General features: G+C 38.0%; 1 protein-coding gene across 1 annotated transcript in view; it reads left to right on the top strand.

Annotated features, from left to right (window-relative positions):
* Positions 1-24091, top strand: part of mov10l1 (Mov10 like RNA helicase 1) — a 61773-nt gene extending 37682 nt beyond the window's left edge. Inside the window, exons 16-26 of the mRNA XM_060842559.1 lie at positions 1164-1348; positions 1983-2129; positions 4154-4275; positions 5068-5167; positions 9355-9516; positions 11609-11782; positions 13394-13543; positions 13899-14006; positions 18353-18493; positions 19842-19933; positions 24070-24091. Of these exons, the coding sequence (XP_060698542.1) occupies positions 1164-1348; positions 1983-2129; positions 4154-4275; positions 5068-5167; positions 9355-9516; positions 11609-11782; positions 13394-13543; positions 13899-14006; positions 18353-18493; positions 19842-19933; positions 24070-24091 (1403 nt within the window). The remainder of the gene's footprint in view (positions 1-1163; positions 1349-1982; positions 2130-4153; positions 4276-5067; positions 5168-9354; positions 9517-11608; positions 11783-13393; positions 13544-13898; positions 14007-18352; positions 18494-19841; positions 19934-24069) is intronic.

Raw genomic sequence — 24091 nt, 5'->3', positions numbered from 1 at the left:
ATTCTACACAGGAGGTCAACATTCAATTTTGTAGCTGATTTTGGAAAATCATACTGCAATTAGAATCCCTCAGTGTGGAAACGGGCCCTTCAGCCCAACAAGTCCACACCGACCCTCCGAAGAGTAACTCATCTGGACTCATTCCCCTACCCTATGTTTACCTCTGACTAATGCACCTGGCCTACGCATCCCTGAACACTATGGACAACTTACCATGGCCAATTCACTTAATCTGCACATCTTTGGATTGTGACAGGCAACTGGAGCACCAGGCAGAATCCCACGCAGACATGGGGAATCGAACCTGGGTCCCTGGTGCTGTGAGGCAGCAGTGCTAACCACTGAGTCACTGTGCCGCCCTATTAGCTCAGTGTTTTAAGGACTGTGTTTTGGCTGTTTTCAGCACCTTCCCCCTGGCCCCAGCATTGTAATATATTACATTTCCAAACAAGAGAAAGGAATCCAAGCAGCTTTCTGCATCTTCTGCACATACCTGCCCCAATCTAAGTTTAAAGAAACTTGAAAGGGTTCAGAAAAGATTTACAAGGATGTTCCCAGGCTTGGAGAATTTGAGCTATAGGGAGAGGTTGAATAGGCTAGGGCTGTTTTCCCTGGAGTGTCGGAGGCTGAGGGGAGATCTTTTAGAGGTTTATAAAATTATGAGGAGTATGGATAGGATAAATAGACAAAGTCTTTTCTCTGGGGTGGGGGGTGGGGGGTGGGGGGGGGGGGGGGGGGGTTGGGGGAGGGAGAGTCCAGACGTAGAGGTTTAGGGTGAGAGGGGAAAGATTAAAAAAAGAGACCAAAGGGGCAATGTTTTTCAGTCAGAGGGTGGTATGTATACGGAGGAAGTGGCAGAGGCTAGTACAATTGCAACATTTAAAAGGCATCTGGATGGGTATATGAATTGGCCAGGTGCTGGCAGGTGGGGCTAGATTGGGTTGGGATATCTGGTCGGCATGGATGAGTTGGACCGAGGAGTCTGTTTCCCTGCTGTACATCTCTATGACTCTATGAACTTCATAAAAAATGGTTAATTCAGTCAACGATTTTAATGCCACCTGCATTTCATTTTCTTGTGAGTTATGCTAACCCATTTTAACACTTTCTAGTCAGACATTTCAACTATAACACTACCTCCAATTTCATACATCATAATATAGGAGGAAATTATACAGGCAAACAATCCAATGGGCAAGAATGTACTTTCTTTAACTCTCTCCTGAATGACTATCAAAAGTCTGCAGTCAAGAGGATACTTCGTGGTGAATGCAGACCAATACCATATATTGTATTTGGACCTCCTGGCACTGGAAAAACAGTCACTATCCTCGAAGCAATCTTGCAGGTATTTCATTTTTGGTATTTATAGGAATTAGCATAATTTACAATTACACTGGCTGGCTGGTCACAGCCTCTGGTGATTCACATAGTGCAAATGGATTTGCCCTGTAGTTAAAACAAGTTAACGATCTGTTTTAACAAGGGCACCAGCACACTTGTATATTTTCTGATTTCATTTTCTTGAATTGGCCTATGTCCTATTCTGCCTCCACTAAGATCAGCATTTTCTCTGGAGAAGTGTCTGAGTTCAGTTGCTTCTCTTCATCTCTCACTCCACAGCTAATATTGACAAGTCACTTCCTGAGGAACCATGAGTACCCATGTGCTGCCACAATATGAAAGGGCACTCTATCAGGCCGGCCAAATTTAATAGTATCATTAAACTCAGGATTGTCAAGCAATGATACCGTTTTAAGAAGTCCTTGTTAAGTCAGATTTACTTTATGACGTAAGCAAATTATCAATATATTTTAAAACTTAGTTCACTTAGCCAATTATCATAACACTGATAAACAGATGTGATAAGGGCTGTGCATGAAGCTTTAGAATAGCAAATTGCTATTTCAGCAGAAGATTAATTTTAGTTTATTTTATTGCCCAATGTGGAGCAAACTCAGTCTTCATTTGTTTCTGTTTAGATCCACTTTACCTTACCAGACAGTCGGATTTTGGCTTGTGCTCCATCCAACAGTGCTGCTGACCTACTGTGTTTACGTTTACATGAAAGCAATTTGTTGAAACAAGGAGACATGGTGCGAGTTAATGCCACTTGCAGACCTGCAGAGGTATGATATTTTGGTATGATAAATTCTTTAGGAAATAGCTAAATTTGCAGATTTGTACATATAACACAGAAAGGTAGGAAAATAATGTGTGCATAGGACATAAGGAAGCTGCAAGAGAGTATAGATAGATTAAGTGACTGAACAAAAATCTGGGAAATATAGTGCAATCTGGGAAAATATTTAATTGCTATTTTGGTAGGCAGAATAAAAAAGAAGCATTTTATCTAAATAGTAAGAGATTCAAGCTCTATATGCAAGAAGGTTCTGCGTGTTCTGCTGTGTGAATTGCAAAGGGTTATTACACAAGTATAGTAAGTAATTGGAATGCTAACAGAATGTTATAATTTATTGTGATGAGAATTGAACACCAAAATAGGGGTTATGTTTCAGTTATGTAGGGTATTGATGAATTCACTTGTGTACAGTGTTGTTTTCCTTGTTTAAGAAAAGATATAAATACAAGGTTTATTAGACTAATACCTAGAATGGATGGGTTAACTAGTGAAAAAATGTTGGACAGGCTATGCTTATGTCCACTGTAGCTTAGAATAGAAAAAGCAACTTCACTCATGATCTCACATGTTTAGTTATCTTGACTGAATGACTATGGAAAGGATGTTTACTGTTGTGGGAGAATCTAGAAACTATGGGTCCCAGTTTTTTTTAAAGTGGTTTTTTTTGTTAAAGACAGCTGAAAAAAAATTCAGAAGATTTTGGAACTCTTCAAAATATTGTGCAAAGAATCTTTGCATGTTTTTAAGATGGAGATAGAAAGTTCTTGATAAGCAAGGGGGTGAATGGATAATGAGGGTAGTAGGATTGGAGAATAATCAGATCAGCCATGATCATATTGAATGACAAAGCAGGCTTGAACAGCTTAAGTGTCATCTTTTGCTCCTAATTCATTTCTTGTGTGTACGATCTTTTGTTATGGATGTATGTATATTTTTATTTCAAATTCCATCAAATTGTTGACCTTTAAAACTAACAAAATGGGGACAAATATTCCATTGAGCCCATCAGTTAAAACCTTGGGCCATGTTTATGACACAAATATTCTGATATATGGAATGATACTCTTGCAGGAAGGCCATCCTAGTTTGTAAAATGTTTTAATTATACTTACTTTGTTTGTTTTCTTTTACAAAGATAAACTTGTGAATAAAACGAGGCTTTATTGATTCCATTTCCTATAATGATGCAGGTAAATATTGTACATCCAATGGTACTGAGAGTTTACCATCAGGAAAGTTCCAGATTTCATCCCAAATTTGTAGCAAGTTCAGTAGTTTTTAGCATCACTTGCTGACAGCACTTTATTGTAGATCAATGGTGACATTAGAATTGAGTGTCCAGGACTAATTTCATACATGAAGAATGGCCACATATATTAAAAAAAAATTGTTGTTGGCTCCTTTGGATAGAGAGAGAATTCAAGAAGAGAAATTGCCATTTCAAAAGCCTGGTATTATTCATACAAAATATACTTGGATTTATTAAGTAAATAAATTGCATATTTGATAATTAATGTCTAAATAATTGAGCTTGTGAATTTTTTGGACAATATAGATTTGAACTTTTTAAGGTATTTATATTGACATTATTTTCCTGAGTTTTAGTTTCCTTCATTTCATTTCGCAATTATGTTTATATACTGGAATATTTGCTGTTTTTCCTTAAACTACATTCTGATTATTGATTCTACTGCTGATTATTTTATCAATTTCCACGCTTTTGACAAAGAAAAGGTAGGAATAGAGATTCACAACCCTCACCTCATCCTTTTTCAAAATAGCCAACACACAAAATTCTGTCCCTACAGTAAGTAGCATTGCCTTGTGGAAATGATGACTCATTTAGAGGATATAGAACATTGTAATATTTCCAATACTTAAAAGTACATAAATATAAATGAATCAGATAAATCTTGTAGAACCATGTTTTGCATTTATTAATACCACAAAAGGGATGTAAGGCTGACCATTTACTTTCTGATTCTGCCTCTGTTTTTATTTTCCTACCAGTACATCCCTGAAATTATACAATTGTACAGTAAAGATGGTGAAGATCTTTGGGATGCAGCACGCTGCAGAATAATAATAAGCACGTGTAGTACAGCTGGATTATTTTACCAGATTGGATTAAGGTATAAAGAAACATTAAGCCATCTGCTTTAAATTTCTATTTGTATTGTATTTGCATGAAGTGATTCTACATGATACATTTTCCGTGCAGTCTTTCTAAATCATTGTACGAATAAATGCAATCTGTTCCAGTTGAGATTTTGCATTTTTGAAAATGCGTGCAGAGGGTGTAAACTCATGTTTTACAGTATTAAATAGACTGGAGACTGAATCTTAGTTTATTTGGCTAAGTCCAAGTTGCTCGGAGGTCTAATGATTCTCTCAGTGTATTTCACCAAACTTGCTGCATTAATTGTCTTCCTGGTCCCTATGACATATCCTGTGTCCAATTTCCACTCCATCTTTCTACACACCCTTCCCGGAACAATGGTCCTGGAACAAAGTCCCATGTTCAATATGCTCAGTTTGGAAGTATCCAGTGGTCAGTATGGGACAGGCTATACATAAAGTGGATTTTAAATTGCTTATAAATAATCTTAAGAGCATTTGGGAATGGAGAATCTGAAGCTAGTGATACGCTAGAATCACATGTTTTGGAAAATTGGATCACTGAAAGAAGTCGAAGTTCATTACCTCTGAAGGTCCCCCTTCCTGGAGGTTATGAGAACCATGACAATCTTCCAGAGTTCCTCATGCCAGCTTTATAGAACAAGACAGTAAAAGTTATCTGGGGCACTGTCATCCAATTTACATCCTTTGTTTTGCCCTGAAAGATTGATGAAGATTGAGTGGAATTTTAAGTCTAAGCTGGATAGCTATAATTATCTACTATTTTTGTTTTTATTTAATCAAAGGATTGGGCACTTTACTCATGTTTTTGTTGATGAAGCTGGTCAAGCTAGTGAACCTGAATGTCTCATTCCAATGCTGCTTGTATCGGAGGAAGATGGACAGGTACCATGCAAAAGTAGAAAAAACATTTTTTTTTATTTGTATTGAATAATTATTGCGTGCAGCCTTGAGCTCCTATTAGTATTTCATTAACTTGGCTTTTTGCCACATGCAAATTTCCACTCTGGTCGTACTTCTCCCAAATGGCTTTCAGATCGGCATTGCAGAAAATGGGAAATAAGTTGAAATTGATCACTACAGCACGTAGTATATAGCTTGCTATAAGTAGGCCTGTCAGAATTGTGAACAAGCTTGTACTGTTAAGTTGGAATTTAGGGGCATGAGTAGTGATTTGATCAAAGTTTTCAAAATATTACAGTGAACAGATAAGGTAGGTAGAAACTATTTACAAGGTTTGGAAATATGTGTTAGGGGACATAACCTACAAATTATAGTCAGACCTTCAGGAGTGAAATTAGGGAATGCTTCTGTGGACAAAACACTGTAGAAGTTTGAAACTTTCTTCCACAAACAGCAATTGCTGCCTAATCAACGATAATTTTTAAACCTCAGATTGTTAGATTTTTAATATCCAACGATATTAAGAGAGATGGGGTTAAGAGCAAGTAATTGCTCATACATAATCTCGCTCATGAATAGATTGGTAACAAAGCCAAATGCACTCAACTCTTTGCTCAAGTGATGAGTTGGTGACAGTTCCCCGGCATCAAGGTAGCATTTGACTAAGCATGGCATCGAGGAACCTTAGTAAACTGGCATCAGTAGGAATCATGGAGAAAACTCTCCATTGGTTAGAGTCATGCTTAATACCAAGAAAGTTGGTTGCAATTATTAAAGGTTAACTATTTCACTTCCGGAATATCTCTGCAGAAATTCCCCAGGGTAGATATTTTCTAATCAATCTGTTCACATATTATTACATGCTTCTGAAGCAGGTGGGAGCTAAACCTGAGCCTTTTGATTCAGAGGTAGGGACACTACCATTCCACCACAAGAGCCTTTCTTTCCCTAAGGTAGAGACCTAGGCCCAGCGATCTTCAGCTGTTTCATTAATGACCTTCTTTCATCATAAGATCAGAAGTGGGGAAGTTCACTATTGATCCCATGTTCAGCACCATTTACAACACCTCAGATCTTTATTGCACATTTGGATAATGTTGTCAAAGAAGCCTTGGTGAGTTGGTGCAGTGCATCTCTTGGATAGTACTCATTGTTGCCACTGAAGTAATTTCTGTCCAGAGGCAGCAAATCTTGAACCACATGTAGGCTTGGGCTAACCTGCATTAACCATCTAAAACAAGAGGAAATCTAGCAATGTTCCCTTGATATTCAATGACATTACCATTGCTGTATCCTCTGCTTTCAACATGGGAGCAACCATTAACCAGAAACTGAACTGGACCAGGAATACGAATATTGTAGCCACAGGAGCAGGTTAGAGACTAGGAATTCTCACCACCTGATTCTTCAAAGCATGTCCACCAATTACAAGGCACAAGTCAGGAGTATGATGACATACATTCCCCTTGCCTGAATGTGTGAGCTTCAACAATACTCGAGCTCAACAACATGCAGGACCTACTTGATTAACCCCTATCTGCTTTGAACACTACAACACTGGAACAGGCCCTTCGGCCCACCATTCCTGTACCTACCATGATGCCATTCTAAGCTAATACTGTCTGCCTGCACGTGGTCAGTATTCCTCTGTTGCCTGTCTGTTCTTGGTCAGTCTAAATACCTCTTAAATTTATCAATCGTATCTGTTTCTACCACATACCTTGGCAGTTTGTTTCAGGCACTTTTGTGTAAGAAGACACATTTCCTTGCATGCCTCCTTTCAACTCTTCTCCTCTCACCTTAAATTTATGCCCTCTAGTATTTGACATTTCCACCCTGGGAAACAGCCTCTGATGGAGTTGCGAAAACAATCCAAGTTTGTCCAACATCTCCTTAAGTTAATGCACTCTAACCTAGGCAACATTCTGATAAACTGCTTTTGCACTCTCTCCAAAGCCTCTACATCCTTCCTATAGTGTGGCAACCAGAACTGTGTACAGTACTTCAAATGTAACATAACCAAAGTCTTGTGTAGCTGCAACATATATACCAACTGTTATATTCAATGCCCCAGCTGATGAAGGTAGACATAGTATAGGCTGTCTTTATCACCTTATCCACGTGTGTTGCCACATCTTGGACCTCAAAATTCCTTTGTATATCAATGCTCCTAAGGGTCCTGCCATTTACTGTGTATTACCTAAACATTCACACTCTCCATTACTAAGTCATAGTGGCAACAATGTGTGCTATCTATGAGATGCACTGCACCAAGTCACCAAGGCTTCTTTGACAGCATTATCCAAATCTGCAATAAAGATCTGATTGGGCACTGTCAGCAAGGATTTGTAAATGGGAAATCACACTTGACACACACTTTAATGTATGCTGCAGGAGTTTTGTTAGCAAACTCAAGCACGTGGGATAGACAATGATATACAGAAATAGATTAAGTTTTGGCTAACAAGAAAAATCTGAGTAAGAAGAAGCTAATGTTTCTTAAATGCTAAGAGATTAAAAAATGTAAATGTACAAAGGGACCTGGGTGGCCTCAGCGATACATCACTGAAGGCTCACATGCAGGTGCTGCAAGATATTGCGTAGGCTAATGGCATTTAGCTGTAATTGTAAGAGGATTTAAATAAAGAAGTAACAAAGTCTTGCTTCAGTTATATAGAACCTTGATTAGACTGCACCTGAAGCAGTATGTGCATAGCTTACTTAGGAAGGATATCATTGCTATTGAGGGAGTGCAGCAAAGGGTCACCAGACTGTGTATGAAGAGGGATTGGGGAAATCGGGACTGTGCTCTCGAGAGTTTTGAAGAATGAGAGATAATCTGGTTGAAACCTGCCACATGCTTAAAGGTATAGACTGGTAAATGCAGGTAAAACTTTTCCCCAGTTGGGGAGTCTAGAACTAGGGGGAACAATTTCAAAATAAGGGGAAAGCCACTAAGACTGAGATGAGGAGAAATTTCTTCACTCAGTTGTGAACCTTGGAACTCTCGACTCCAGAGGGCTTGAGAGGTGTAGCCATTGAGTATGTGTAGAGAATTATAGATTTCTAAATATCCATGATGTAAAGAGATATGGTGATGGTGTGAGGAAAGGGACTGAAGTGGATCATCAGATAAAATCATCTTAAAAAGGCCACAGGCTCAACAAACTCATGCTGTATGACTGGCTGTGCTTTTCCAGCACCACTCTAATCCAGACACAGGCTCAACAAGCTGAATGGTCTACTGTCCCTAACCTCTACTGATAAGAGAAACAAAGACAGCAAATGCATGTGAGCATTATCACCTACAAGTTCCTTTCCGAGCCCCACAACATCCAGATTTGGAATTATGTTACTGTTCCTTCACAGTTACTTTCACCTTGAATTTTGGCTCCCTTACCTGCTCCACTTCAACATCATTGCCCTGTACCTAATGAAATGCATTGGTTTAAGATGGTAGATCTGTATCACCACCTTGAGCAGTTAGTAATGGTTAATAAATGCTGCCTAACTTGCACGCCCCATATCCATGAATAATTTTTTTAATAACAGTTATGTTTGCATATATGTTGAAATCGTGTTGAATTGAAGTACAGACTCTAGGGCTGATTGGCCTGTTCCTATGTTCTAAAACATCATCATGGATTGCTGCTTTAAAGCTGTTACTTGCGGCATCATTTTCCAAGTTATTCATAATTTTGATTTGGCCACTTGCCTAAAATGAAAATGAACTATGGAATAATATCTAGAGTACAGTTAACCAGCCATGAGTTTTTACCCCTTTCACTGCCCCCAAATCCCTGGTCCTCTTAAACAGAGTTCAGCTCCAATTTACTTTGTACACTCATGGACTTCTAGCCAAAATCCTTTGTTGTGATGTTTTAAATGGAATGTCATTCCATAGTGTCTTAATTGTTTTCTTCAGCCGATACACCCACCCCCAACTCCCCAGATCTCTGAAACTTCAGTGAAGTTCACTTCACTTCAATTGTTTTCAATTTGCTAACACATTTAGAATTGGGATTTTTTTTCTCTTTGACCAACACAAACTAAGTTTTAGTTTTTGTTTTAGTTTTTCATACTTGAGGGAGGAGTGAATAAATGAGAGAAGGCTTCTGTAATTTGCAATGTGACCAGCCTGGTACCATACTTTATTATTAAACCTACAGATTGTGCTTGCTGGAGACCCAATGCAACTGGGACCAATAATAAAGTCGAGAATTGCTTCAGCTTATGGTCTGTGTGTTTCACTTTTGGAGCGATTAATGGCACGTCCTTCGTACTGTAGAGATGAAAACTTTGCTGCATTTGGATCCTATAGTCCTCTTTTGGTGAGTTTAGTCTTTGTCTGCAGTAGCCAACTGCTAGAGTCATGTTGATCCATCTTCCATCTGTATGCACAGTGCAAAGTGATTGGTTTCTGATTCTGTCATTTTGTACAGCTACTGCATTTTCATGTCTTACTAAAGTATAATGTTAATTGTCATCAAGTGAAGGCTTTGAAAGTTTCTTTTCTGTTTGTATACATTAAGCTAATATCAGTGTTTAAGAGATCAGGGACTCTGCTGAAAAATTGATACTTGGAAATACAGATTATAGGAAGCTGTCTGACAGAATTTTAAACAACAGAAGTCATTTTCTGTTAATAGAAATAGGCTTATTTTGACCTTAATTCACTTTTTGTATTATTTGCTTCTGATGATAGAGGAACCATAGGTTATGCTTTCAATTGGTGTTGGACAAAGTATTAAAAAAAAAGCAATTATATTTCAATTTTCTTTACAAGATGGGGTCTCACACTAGGAGGGCTGAAGTTGATGCCCACAGAGGTATTTCAGTGTGATGTGTCTCCAAATGGAAACTCTCAACCTCTAGTCAGACATCTAGATAACAATGCTGTACTGGTATGTAGGAAGAGATCATTGGTTGAGGTAGTTAACTCAAGTAAATAGTTTCCTACAGAAAGGAAGTAACTATTTTAGGGCGACGTTTGGGGGAGTTGCACATGTATCTGATTCTGTTTGCTCACAAGCAAATTGCAGAGGTTCCCAGTTGAATGAAAAGAAGAATACAGGAAGTATTAGTTGGTTTCAAGCAAATTGTAGACTTGCACTGTGGTATTTCAATATCATAGAAAGTAATTTGTGAAAAAGATTGGTTTACAAACAAATCATCTCTTGCATTGAAAAATAACAAAATGTCAATATGATATCTTTGTAGGTAGGGTTACATTTTGTAGTAAATTCATGGCACTTTCAGCATAGTACATAATTAGGTTTCTCATGGCAAATTAGAATATAGGCTAGAAATGAGATTCTCCCATTTGTTGGGATCATAATTTCTGATGAACAGCTATCTGAATGGATCCTGTGCTGCACTGCTAGAGGCACTGCACTTGACGGGGAAAGCTGAGGAGTATTCTGAACAAAAAAAAATGTGCTGCAGCATAATCTTTAAGAAAGGAAATCCTGAATATCACAGACTGATCAGTAATCACTTTAGAGGAAAGATCAAAGAAGGTGTTGAATCATGTCTAGGAAAGGACTTTGCTCTTCACCACCAGCAGACAATGATCAGGAAATGGAAAGCAGAATGTATGATTTAATTAATTTCTACCAAAATTACTCAACAATTAATATATTTCTCACTTTATTCCTGTCACTGTTTTGTTACTTGTCACCAATTTTCTAATATTAGGGCGGCACAGTGGCTCAGTGGTTAGCACTGTGCCTCACAACACCAAGGACCCAGGTTTGATTCCACCCTTGGGTAACTGTGTGGAGTTTGCATATTCTCCCTGTGTCTGTGTGGGTTTCCTCCGGGTGCTCGTTTCCTCCCACAATCCAAAGCTGTGCAGGTCAGGTGAATTGCTCATGCTAAATTGCCCATAGTGTTCAGGGATGCACAGGTTAGGTGCATGTGTAAGGGGTAAATGTAGGGGAATGGGTTTGGTGGAGGGTCAGTGTGGACTTGTTGGGCCGAGGGGCCTGTTTCCACACGGTAGGGATTCTAATTCTAATTTCATGTATCTTTCAAAAGGCTAAGGCATAAATCATTTTGAGAGCTGAACAAAATAGAGAGTTATTCTAAAAAGAAAACTGACACAGGAATCACTAGACTCTGAGAACCTGAGCATTTTTAATTCAGTAATTTGCAGATTTATGTTACTATTATTTGCATGTGAATCTGCTAATATCTTTTGCTAACCCAATCAGTACTATTGGCAAGAGCCATCTGTTTTGAATTCTCGCATATACTATTTTCAATTAACACTATTTTTGATTGATTTTAGTTTTCTTGAAAATAATTTTCAGGTACACAGATTACTATAAAGGGAAGGACGAGTGGTCTTTATAGAGAATTATAAATGTTATTCTGATTTTAAAAAATATGACTGAAATTTAACTTCCCCCCTCTTTATAGGTGACAAAGCTAGTGAATAATTATCGGTCACATTCATCTTTACTTGCCCTGCCTTCTAAGTTGTTTTATCATCAAGAGCTAAAGATGTCTTCAGATCAGTCTGTGGTCAACAAGTTCTGTAACTGGGAAAAATTGCCCAGAAAAGGATTTCCGATAATTTTTCATGGATTGAGGGTATGCTGTTGAAGCCTTAAGAAATGTGTTATACCTTTTTCATAAGTGAATTATTTCATATTACATGATTATAATTTCAATAGTGTTATATAGAATGAGAATTGTATTCATCCATTTCCCCCAATCATCAAATGATTTTGCGATAACATTTAACTTTTTAAAATAAAATTAATGCAGCTGTATTTTCTTAAGCAACTGAAATCACAATAGTACACATGGTATTTATTCATTGATGAATCATGCTTATGATGGTCTGAAGCTAATCTGTTTTTAATGGTGTTTGTTGTGAAGTAAATGTCAGCCAGGATACAGGGAGAACGGTTTTGGAGTATGATTATAGGATCGCTCACACAAGTTAAACTGAAATAACTCAGTGGTGAGAATGTCACTGGGCAAAGCAAACTTTTAAGGATACAGTTTGATCCATGTCTGTGCTCAGCTTGTTATTCTAAGTATGGTTGTGTCAGTTGACATGCAGTTCTTTAGACGACTGTTCGACAGCAAAAAAGATGCTAGATACAGTTAAAGCTGTTTAATGACCTCCTCCTTCATAGCAATTGATCTGACCCTTGATACACTACATACTAGAAATTGTGGAAAATCAGGACCTGCTTGTAACAGTGTTAAAATACTCTGTCACCATTCAGGCCAGGTTAAAATAACAGACCTGTATGGTGACAGGGTATTTTAACCTGACCTGTATAGTGACAGGGTTAAAATACCCTGTCACCATTCAGGCCAGGTTAATATTTTAGTTTACTTCATTTCAGGCAGAGCTGTGACTTATTGTGTTCAATTCTGGCCACTACACTTTAGAAAAGATTTGAAGACTTTAAAGGATGCAAAAAAATTTGAGAATGATTTCATTGATGATGGACTTCAGACACATGAATTGGTTGGAGAAGCTGAGTTTGCTGTCCTTGCAGTAAGTTGAAGGTGATTTATTACATATGCTCAAAATTGTGAGGAGTCTAGACAGAGTATATGGGAAGGAATAGTTACCATTGGCAGAGAAGTCAGCAATTTAAAATGCCAAAAGAAGCAATGATGACAGGAGAATCAAAATTATTATATAGTGAATGATGAGGCTTTGGAATATGATGCTTGAGAATGTGGTGAAGACAGATTCTGTTGTCGTTTTCAAAAGAACATTTAATAAGCACCTGAAGGATTATGGAGGGCTAACCATGGAGACAAAGGCTGTGGGAGTAGGCTGAGAGATGGAATTCAGGCCTCAATCATCTGTGATCTTAGCAAATTGCTCAACAGTCTCAAGAGGCCAAATGATCTACTCCTGCTCCTAGTATTCTTGCATATTCCTTTGTAATTTTTTATGTGTTGTGAAAAACAACCTAATTTCCTCAAATGGAATAACAGAAGAAGTGACAAACTCTTGTAGCTCTATTAAAAGCATGTTACATCTCCCTGACAATGATGTACCATGTGTACTTACATTCACTGTTATAAACCTTGTTACAAATTGTCATTTCTGTCCTTAAATAAGTGACAAACATTTACAGAAATAGCTGTTTGGATGCTTTATTCTTGCAAGTCACATCTGATTCTAATTTTGTAATCGCTGTTAATTGAAATAATTTGTTAAAATTTCAGGGAAATGAAATGAGGGAAGGTAGCAATCCATCATGGTTCAATCCTAAAGAGGCAGTTCAAGTAATGCGTTACTGCTGTCTCCTGGCAAAACACTGTACAAACCCAGTAAAACCTTCTGAGATTGGGGTCATTGCACCCTATCAAAAACAGGTAGGTACATTCGAGATATCATATAATAACATTCATTCTTCTACTTCAGCCTTAAGTGGAAGCAGGTGACTTTCCAACTACCGATTCACCTTGTAATTGTGTTTGTTGCTTGCTTCTGACTTGTATCCCTACTAAAGTATGTCAAATCAAGGACCAAAACACTGAGAATAATTTGGATATTATTTGCCTTTCGTATTATATTCTGAACTAATTTGGCAAGAGTAAATACGGGGAAATGGCCCTATTTATAAACTGGGAGCATAAAGTTGTAGAACTAAACTGTTCCTTTACCTCATACTTCGATCATTATAAGTTCAAGTATACGTGTTAATGTATTTTTATTTTGTATATGCAGGTACAAAAGATCAGAATTCTTCTCCGAAGCGGTTATCTCTCTGACCTAAAGGTTGGATCTGTTGAAGAGTTTCAAGGCCAGGAGAAACTAGTCATAATTGTGTCAACAGTAAGATCTATTACTATGTGTTAACTTGACATTTTAAATAACTTACAACAGTCCAGATGCATTTATGGATGGTATTAAAATGAAAATAATACTGTGCCTTGAATTTTTTTTAAAAACGCATACATTAGGCACACTCAGGAGGTCAGGCAATATATGTGGAGAAAAAGAGTTATCATTTCAAGTTGATAATCCTGACCAGTGGGTGGCACAGGTGGCCTCACAGCGCCAGAGACCTGGGTTCAATTCCCACCTCAGGCGACTGACTGTGTGGGGTTTGCATGTTCTCCCCGTAGGTTTCCTCCGGGTGCTCCGGTTTCCTCCCACAGTCCAAAGATGTGCGCGTCAGGTGAATTGGCTATGCTAGTGTTAGGTAAGGGGTAAATGTAGGGGTATGGATGGGTTGCACTTCGACGGGTCGGTGTGGACTAATTTACTTACAGTTTCCAAACTGTAAGTAATCTAATCTAATCTTTACATTTCAGTTTAGCATTATAGCCAGAACATCTCAGATCTACATTTCTATCTTTGTTAATATTTATTAAATGTAAATATTTTATCCATAAATTCTCTTCAACCTATTTATTGTTTGACCACTTAATAAATGTTACACTCCATAATATACACATCTGCAATGGAAATGTTTTGCTTAGAGATAATAATTTCAACATGCTAACACATTATTATACATTGAAGATAGCATTTATACTTGTATAATTATACAATTATTGCAACATTCATTGCAATGGTACAAAATATACATGATTATTCACCCCGTAATCTGAAGATTAAGTTAAATAATAACACTTGTCAAAATTAAATAGCTGAAAATGAACAGATCACAGTCTTTGAAAAAGGAAGTTGAGCCAGTTTACCACCCCTTACTTTTTTCTTAGATTATGTCTAGACTGCTCAGAATTTCCAGCATTTACTAACTTTATTTCAGATTAAAAATACGTGACACTTTTCTATTATTAATCACTGCTGTCCTAGTCATAGTCATACAGTGCAGAAGAGGTCCTTCAGACAATTGAGTCTGCACTGACCAATCTATACTATTTCCATTTTCCAGTATTTGGCCCACAGCTTTGGATGATAAGACATTTCAAGTGCTCATCCATGTAAAGGCTGTGACTTTTCCTGCCCATTCTATTCTCCCAGACAGTGTGTTTCAGATTCTCTCCACCCTCTGAGTGAAGATTTTTTTTCTGAAATCCTCTCTAAACCTCCTGCCCTTCATCTGAGCAACCTGTCTATATCTCCGTGTAACATAATCCATAGAATACCTACAGTATGGAATCAGACCATTTGGCCCATCAAGTCCACACGCCCTCTGAAGAGCAACCCACCCAGACCCAACCCCCTACCTTATCCCTGTAACGTTGCTAATGCACCTAACCTACACATTGCTGAAATCTATGGGTAATTTAGTATGGCAAATCCACTTAACTTGCACATCTCTGGACCATGGGCCTTCTTCCTTGCTACTAAATATCTGACCAATCTTGGTGGTATCCACAAACATGCTTATTATCTCTTTCTCTGCCCACCATCAATATTCTCATCTATATTGTTGATAGATATCAAAAAGGGATCCAGCACTGATTCCTGTGGTATGCCATTGGGAACTGGCTTCCAGCCACAGCAACAGCTTTCAACCACCACTGTCCTGCCACAAAGTCAATTTGCCAACTTACCCTGGATCTCGTGTACTTTTAGATTCTTTACCAGTTTATATTGTGAGACTTTTTGACGAAGGCTTTGCTGAAATTCGTACTAACTGCACACTACCCTGCTCTGCGTACCTGATCACCACCTCAAAAAATTCATTCAAATTCGTTAGGTATGACCTTCCTCTAACAAAGCCATGCTTACTATCCCTGATCAAACCTTGCTTCTCCAAATGGAAATTAATTCTCTATTTCAGAATTTTCTCCACCACTAATGCTAGACTCATTGGTCTGTAATTCTCTGCCACCCTTCTTGAAAAATTGAACCATATTAGTTGTCCTTCAGTCCTCTGACACTTTACCTGTGGTCAGAGATATACTAAATAGTTGGGCCCATGTAATTTCCTCCTTTGCCTCCCACAGCAGCCAGGGATACAACTCATCTGGACCTGAGGATTTATCTACTTTTAAGCCTGTAAAAGCCTCCAGTACCTTCTCATTCCCTAAGTCAATCTGGTCAAGAATGTCACAGTCCCGAAAGCCAAATTCCGTATCTACGTTCCCCTCATCACAAATGAAGATAAAAGTGAAGCACTAATTTAGTACCCTGTTATCGTTCTATGGCTTCACAGATTGTTCCTAATCGGCTCTACTTTTTGCCTGGTTATTCTCTTACCCTTTAATATACTTGTAAAATATCTTGGGATTCTCCCAAATTTTATTAAACATTTTTCACACTTTGTTCTCCTAATTCCAACATAAGATTCCTCCCCCCACCTCCCCTGCACTTCCTGTACTCCATCAGGACCTCCACTGATTTCTTGTCTTTGCACCTGCTGAAAGCCTCCATTTGTTTCTCTCTCTCCTCCTTATCTAATCCTGAATGTTCCTGGACACCAAGGGTTCTCTGGGTTTGTAGCTCTTACCTAAAGGGAACGTGTTAGGCCTGTACGCTCCATTTTCTTTTTGAATGCCCCCACTCCCCAGTGCTGTGCTGTAGATTTTCCCACAAGTAGCTGTTCACAAGTCACAAAGTGCTTTATAACATATGATCAAACATCTTAATCACCTATATTCTGCATTAATCAAACATTAAAATGTTTTGAAAATCAACCTCTTTAAAATAATACGTATATGTCTAACTTGTAATTTTTTCAAATATGTGTTGGTATTGACTTTGATGTTGGTGGATAAAATTTAGAAAACAGTTGTGCAGGAAAGATGCTTAATAAATTGGACACTTTCTCAACTTCCAAGACCAAAGAAGGTATTCTTAAATGTTACAAAAACAAAGTGCTGGAGAAACTCAGCAGATCTGGCAACATCTGTAGACCCTTTTGAGTCCAATGACCCTTCATACATTTCTCTTTACATATGTGGCCAGAATTGCTGAATATCTCCAGCACTTTGTTTTTTGTCCCAGATTTCCAGCGGTTATTTGTTTAATTCTTAAATGGTAATTGTTTTCAAATAGAACTTAAGCTGCAGGTGATGTTTAAAGGGAGGAGTTGTGCAATTAGGCCCACAAATCAAGCAAGAACCTAATTAGCTTGTGTGTCTAATTTCATTTAAAATAAAATATTAGTAGCATGGAAGTGGCAATCGCTACATTTTCCTCCCATCCCCTACTGTAAGTTAAGAAGATGATGAGTGAAACTACTGAAGTAGTGGTGGGAATTGTGGTTATTAACCATTTAATCAGATTTTGGGTTCTGCCAATCTTGCACCAAAGTCATGATAGTAGATCAAGAAAACACCTTTAAAATTCAAGGATTTGACTCCCAAAGTCTCAAGCACTAATTATTGGTTTAGGGTACACCCTTCTGTAGAATTCCAGGGAAAGTGTGGGGAGAGAGGGCAGGCTGTCAGTCATTTGGAGATGGTGCCTGTCTAATCAATGTAAATTAAAGACCTGATCACTTTTAGAAACACGTCTTTGTAATATTTCCATCGGGATCTGGAGATCTCCTTCGGATAATCCGATTTTCGGATAATCGAGGTTCCCCTGTACAGTGAAAGGCTTTGTTTGCGAGCAGTATAGGCAGATGATAGGAAGCAAGGACATACAAATCATAGGGTGAAAAAAACACTTGGACAGAGTAAGGCATACAGGTTACACCACACAGGACATGCAGTAGACAAATCTTAAGTTTGATAAACTTTTTGAGAAGACTTGTCAAACTTATTAGATGATAGGCAGTGCAGTGTCATTTTTCAAGAAGGCCTTCAGCATATTTTGAAACAATGTATTAATAAAACTTCAGTGTTTCTAAGCATCTACTCTTAAATCCGTTAAAATGCAACATTTCAGAACAAGCATTTCACAAAGTGGATTGTTTCTTCATTGACCATGTGAGATGTGTTTTAGATGTTCTTACAAATGAATTTGTATAAGTCATCAATATACCTTGATACCTACATATAAATCCTAATTGGAGACAAATAAAACTATGCCTCCCTCCACAAGTAGTAAAACTGTTCCAGTTCAATATTTTTCACAAATGTTTCTTTTCTTAAAATATTTCATGGCAGCTTAACATATATATTATATATGTACCAAATTAATATACAGCTTTATGGTTATGCTTAGTACAGTGTAGTTTTCTGTTTGTCTTTTTGAATGTAAACATAAAGAATGAAATCATAAGCAGTTTCAACATTAACAAATGCTTTGTACAGGTACGGTCCAGTGAAGAAAATCTGGCTGAGGACACGCGTTATGTTTTAGGGTTTCTTTCCAATCCCAAAAGATTTAATGTGGCTATCACTCGAGCAAAAGCATTATTGATTGTGGTTGGTAATCCACATATTCTTCTCAAGGTGGGTGAATTTCTTTATTAAGTAGAATTTCTGACATTGAGTCTTGATTTTGCTTCAATCTCTTTGTTTACTTGATTTCTAAAGTTGGAAGAGGATCTGTGTATGTCTTAGCATCTAACATTAGACTAAAATCAGAACCTTGCAATGTTGTTTTGCAGAGGCCCTGCCCACAGATTTGGCAGGAGCTTTGGGATTGCTAATGCTCACCATCGTGCAATGTCAAAACAAATGAAAACACCGTGGCGAAGTAAATATGTGAAAAATGTCTGTCTTTTACAGTTTATTCACCTCTACAATGGGCTGACATTGCGCATTTTAAAAAATTATTTATCTCTGGAAAAGCATGGTAATATTTTGACAATGCAGTCAAACGTGTTTTCCATATTTTCATACTGCAGTGCAAAATCCTATCGCTTCTCTCTTGACCTTTGCGGCTTCAGCTAAGAAAACAAGCGCTTGAATGGGCAGATATTGAACCTGCGACTTTTGTGAATTGATGGCTTTTTTTTGGGAGATCAAAGTTTTAAAAATGCTGGAGGTTACCCCAGGTTGTTTTGTTTGTCTTGTGCTGTGTAGATAATGTCTTGACATTCATGAAGCAGCCAGTTCAGTACAGTCCATCACCCCTCAATGTTGCGCTGACCTATGGAACCAATCTGAAGCCTATGTTTATCCAATGACCATCACTATTTTGTATAATAGTCTACTGTGGGGAACCTTATCGGAACGCCTTACTGAAATCCATATACACCACATATTTTGGATTTTCCTGTCTCAAGAAATGGCAGCTTTCTGGTGCTTTCCATCTTGGTATGCACCATAGCAGTGACACATTAAAGATGAAATGTGAAGCAGTTAAACACTGAAAAGCGATCTGGTCGAGAGCAGCAGAACAGTTGGTTTTATCCACGTTAAAAATGCCTGAGTGCAAACTCATTCAGGATGTGGGAAGAACTCATTTTGCAGCTATCGTTGCTAGTTTGCCCATATCTTTGTGCACGAGTGGGGTGTAACCCTGCTACAGTTGGTTACTGTGGTCATATGACAAGCATGCATGATGTTGGCCAATTAGGAGTTACTGGTCCAGAACTTTGACTTCTCACAGGCAACCTTCTGATGGAGGGAAAGGCCAGTAATCTCACCATGAGCAGAATTCTGAGATATCTGCATTTGGCTTATCACAATTCTACTATATAAACAAAAATTAGAACTGTACTTGAAAATCAGGTGCATCAAGTTAGTAATTTTTTTTAATGGAGGAATAAATACTTTTTCTATTAATTGGTACCACATTTCAAGTAGTGCAACATCAACTATAATAAAACTGTTAAACATTTCTTTGTCCTAGGATCCATGTTGGGGTGCATTTCTGGAATACTGTGTTACAAACAATGCATATGTTGGTTGCGATCTCCCACATGAAGTTTTGATTCAGCAAAGGTAAGTTTGTTTTTAAATTGTTAATCCATTGTCCAATTTCTTCAGTGAAATGGATTAACCCATCAATAATAAATGAAAAAAGTTCAGCAGTGTTTAAGAAGAAAAAAATAGACATTTCTGGTGTAGGCTCTTGCTGAGAATTAAGATTATAAGCAGCTACGCAGTGTTTAAACATAACTGCCTGACCTGTTGTGCTTTTCCAGTGCCACACTTTTTGACTCCAATCTCCAGCATCTGCAGTCCTCGCATTTCCCCCCAGTGTTTAAACATAATAAAGCAAAGAGAAATAATGGTATAAAGTCACTGTGGCCACATAGGGTAGAAAAAAATTCGGGAAGTGTTTGAATTAAGTAGATGTCATAACTAGTCTCTGTAATAACAGAGACAAAAGGTTGGCTTATAACAGAGGAAATCAAAGAAATTAAACCAATGCAAGACACAAAATAGATGTTACTGATAAAATGCATAACTAATTTTCAGATCGATAGATGGCTCAAGAGTCTCGTGAAATTACCAACTTTGGTTGCCTGTCTCAAATGTGTCATGTAATTCCTTTTTGGTCTTTTTTTTCCCCTCCAGTTTCTGCAACCACTTCCTACCCTAATGCCTCCTTATATTCCTAAACAAAATAGTTTCCATTACTCCAGTGTATTGTGTACCTTTTCCCATCAGCCACTGTTGGGTGACCAGGTTTTCAGTCACCTATACTTCTTGCTGTGAAATTCTCTACACACACTTCTTTATCACCAATCTTCCTTTGTACCTCTTGTGGGGTTCAGCATCTTTATTTGTTTCTGTGAGGTGCCATGTAGGGCAGCTGTGTAGATGCTCTTTAATATAATCCTCATAGCTGTATATCATTCATTTTTGTAAAACTTAGCATTCTACCCAATAATTCTACATATATATCCAGAGGAATGGTTAAATAGAATTCAATTTGGGTTAGAATTGTGTTTCTGTACTGGTATGTCCTCTTGTAACATCAGATGGCATTACTAGTAATTTTAGTTTTTGAGTAGCTGCTGCTTGCTATAGGGAGAAAAATTAGAACAGACATTTAATATGATTGTTACTTCAAGAAAGGATAGATTGTGCAGACGAAAGTCTCTTCCATTAAATGCCATGAAAAACCCTGACCCAAATCCTTTCATTTGTTGCTGTCCTCTGTCATTAGTGCCCCCTCTTATCCAAAAACTGATGCAATAGTGGTTCAGTGGTCATACTCATAGAACAGCTCATGCAGAACTACAAGAACACCCAGGATGCTGTTTTAGTATAATCATTTGATCTGTCCAGATCTTTGATTCTTTATTCCAGGAGTCCAGTGATCTGTTGAGTGAGGGCTTCAGTTGACCCATGGATCTATATGTAGTTATAAACCCATGCTGAGCAAATTCCAAGAAGGAACAGGCTGGGGCTGTTTTCCCTGGAGCTTTGGAAGCTGAGGGGTGACCTTATAGAGGTTTACAAAATTATGGAGGGGTATGGATAGGGTAAATAGGCAGAGTCTTTTCCCTGTAGTCAGAGTCCAGAACTAGAGGGCATATGTTTAGGGTGAGGGGGGAAAGATATAGAAGAGACCTAGCAGGCAATGTTTTCACACATAGGGTGGAATGAACTGCCAGAGGATGTGGTGGAGGCTGGTACAATTGCAACATTTAAGAGGCATTTGGATGGGTATATGAATAGGAAGGGTTTGGAGGGATACAGGCTGGGTGCTGGCAGGTGGGACTAGATTGGGTTGGGATATCTGGTCAATATAGACAGATTGGACCGAAGGGTCTGTTTCCATGCTGTCCATCTCTTAGTCATAGAGTCAATGTTATCGATCATGTTTGTATGCTCTAGACAGCAGCCACTTTGTGTGGAAGGACAACCAGCAGATATTATTGTACTATGTGTCGTACTGGCTACTAGGAAAGCAGCCAATTAAGTACACGATCATTATACTATTGGAATACTAAGTTTTCTTTTACAGAGCATAAGCTTAAAAATTCTGTGAAAAATGCAGAAGAATCCTATGGAAACCCAGAACTCTTTCTGACTGCTTAACAACCATAAAGCCTGTTTGAAAAGGAAATACTTGCTGAGCTATGGGGAAAGAGTTGGGAATTAGAAAGCTTTGTCAAAAAGCCAGCAAAGGCATTATGAAGCAAATAGTCAGCCTCCTGTGCTCTATCATTTGGATAGTTTACTTTTATAGTGCTGTTGTATGCTATGGCAACACTTACTACAATTGCAGTTCTGAAATGTGTCCAAGCTGTATTTTTGATAATTACAAGGCAGAGACTGAAAATGATAGTGAGGAGCATAAGGCCGGAGTTATTTGGGTTGTGGCTCATTTGGTTGGGAGACTTTTCATAACTCTATGAAATGAATCAGTTATGTCAAAAGTTTCCCTGTAATTTTTGAAAACAAAAAGGACTGTGGATGCTAGAAATCAGAACCAAAAACAAATTAGTGGCAAAGTCAGATTTGGCAGCACCTGTGGAAAGAAATCAGAGTTGACGTTTCAGGTCCAATAACCCTCCTCAGTTGTGAAGAGTCGTACTGGACCTGAAACATTAACTCTGACTTCTCTCCATAGATGCTGCCAGCTCTGCTGAACTTTTCCTGCTACTTGTAATATTGTTCCTCAATTGTTCTGACCTTGATTTGTTTCCAACTTCATACTGCTCTTGAAAATTTTCAGAAGTCATATCTGTCTTCATAGTCTTCTCCAAAAAGTGTAAAGTCCCTCTTAGTTCACCTGTACAATGTGGAGTCCTACTCTACAGTCTCTCAAATTTCTTCTCTTCATTATGAAAACTAACCCTGGATACATACTTCAGATTGTACCTCACCAAGGCAAGTACAGCTTCATCACTTTAAGTAACTCTGTCTTCTAGATATACACTCCCAACATCACGTCTGTTTTAATAACATGGCAACCAAAACTTCCAGTGGGTATGTTATGCATGTCATCATTTGGCATATGCTTCACGTACTTGATGCGTTTAATTGAGAGAAATGCAAATTTTTGAAGTAAACTCTGTCATCTCTCATTGACTATCCAGATGGCTTTGGATGATCATATTGGTGAATACATTGCTCAACAATGGATCTGAAATGGACTAGCAAATCACTTCTTTGGAAATAATGACTACAGAGTTAAAAATTAGATGGACCCATTATAAGAATTCAAGTCAGAATCAGGGCTGACTTCAGCAATCTTATCAGTCATCCCTGCGGGTTCAGTTTCATTAATGAGGGAATGGTATTAAATGTTTGAACTTAAACTAAATATGCAACGTCGACAATGTTTTCTCTACCTCCCATTCATAAATTTCAACAGTCAGCAAATACATCCACTTTGTACAGCACTTAAAAAGCATCTGAATAAACAGTGCATAGTAATGCTCAAGGAGTCATACAATAGCAAGGTGGTAGTGCACTAAAACTATGCCAAGGTTAATCCAATATTACTGGTCTAGCAGTAATGTTCTTTCCGTGAAAAGTATAATTTAGCCAGTTATCACCCCAAAACCAGCAAAACAATGGAAGGGATCTTCAGTACTACCACCAAGGGATGCCCAGTTGCCAATAGCCTGACTGTTGATCCTCAGTTCAGGTTCTGTCATAACCTACTCTGTTCCAGAACTCTCAACTGGCTAGGAACTAGATTCAAGAACTTAATGCCAGAAAATTGAAAGTTATTTTCCTCACTGACAAGGTAATGTTCAACCAGTTAAGAGTCGTACAGTTTGCTCAGCATCTTTGAGTATTCACATCCAACTATGCATCTACTCCTCAACTGAGGGGAACAAATATTCAGTTTGACAGAAAATGTTCTTGTTAAATACTGTAATGTTAGAAAACAGCATGTCAGATAGATTTTAACACGTTTTACCATAGGTTGAATGACTTTTATACTTTGAGAGGCACTGGGTTATGAGCCAGTTATTGCCCAGAATTTATTCTATAATTGCATAGTGTCCACGTGTGTAGCTTTATTTTCAAGCTGTCTCAAATTTAAGTATTGTTAAATTTAACAATTGTACTCCACACAACCCTCATTGGATAGTTTTTTTAGAATGCTTATGTAGAAATAATTGTTTATGCATATAACTGAAGCTTTCTCATTTTTTTGTTTGCAGAGCTATATCTGGGAAGAAATAA

This window comes from Hemiscyllium ocellatum, chromosome 23 (genome assembly GCF_020745735.1).
Source record: "Hemiscyllium ocellatum isolate sHemOce1 chromosome 23, sHemOce1.pat.X.cur, whole genome shotgun sequence".
Classification (NCBI taxonomy): domain Eukaryota; kingdom Metazoa; phylum Chordata; class Chondrichthyes; order Orectolobiformes; family Hemiscylliidae; genus Hemiscyllium; species Hemiscyllium ocellatum.
The sequence above is the reverse complement of the archived record's forward strand: the minus strand, read 5'-3'. Positions and strand labels throughout refer to the sequence as shown.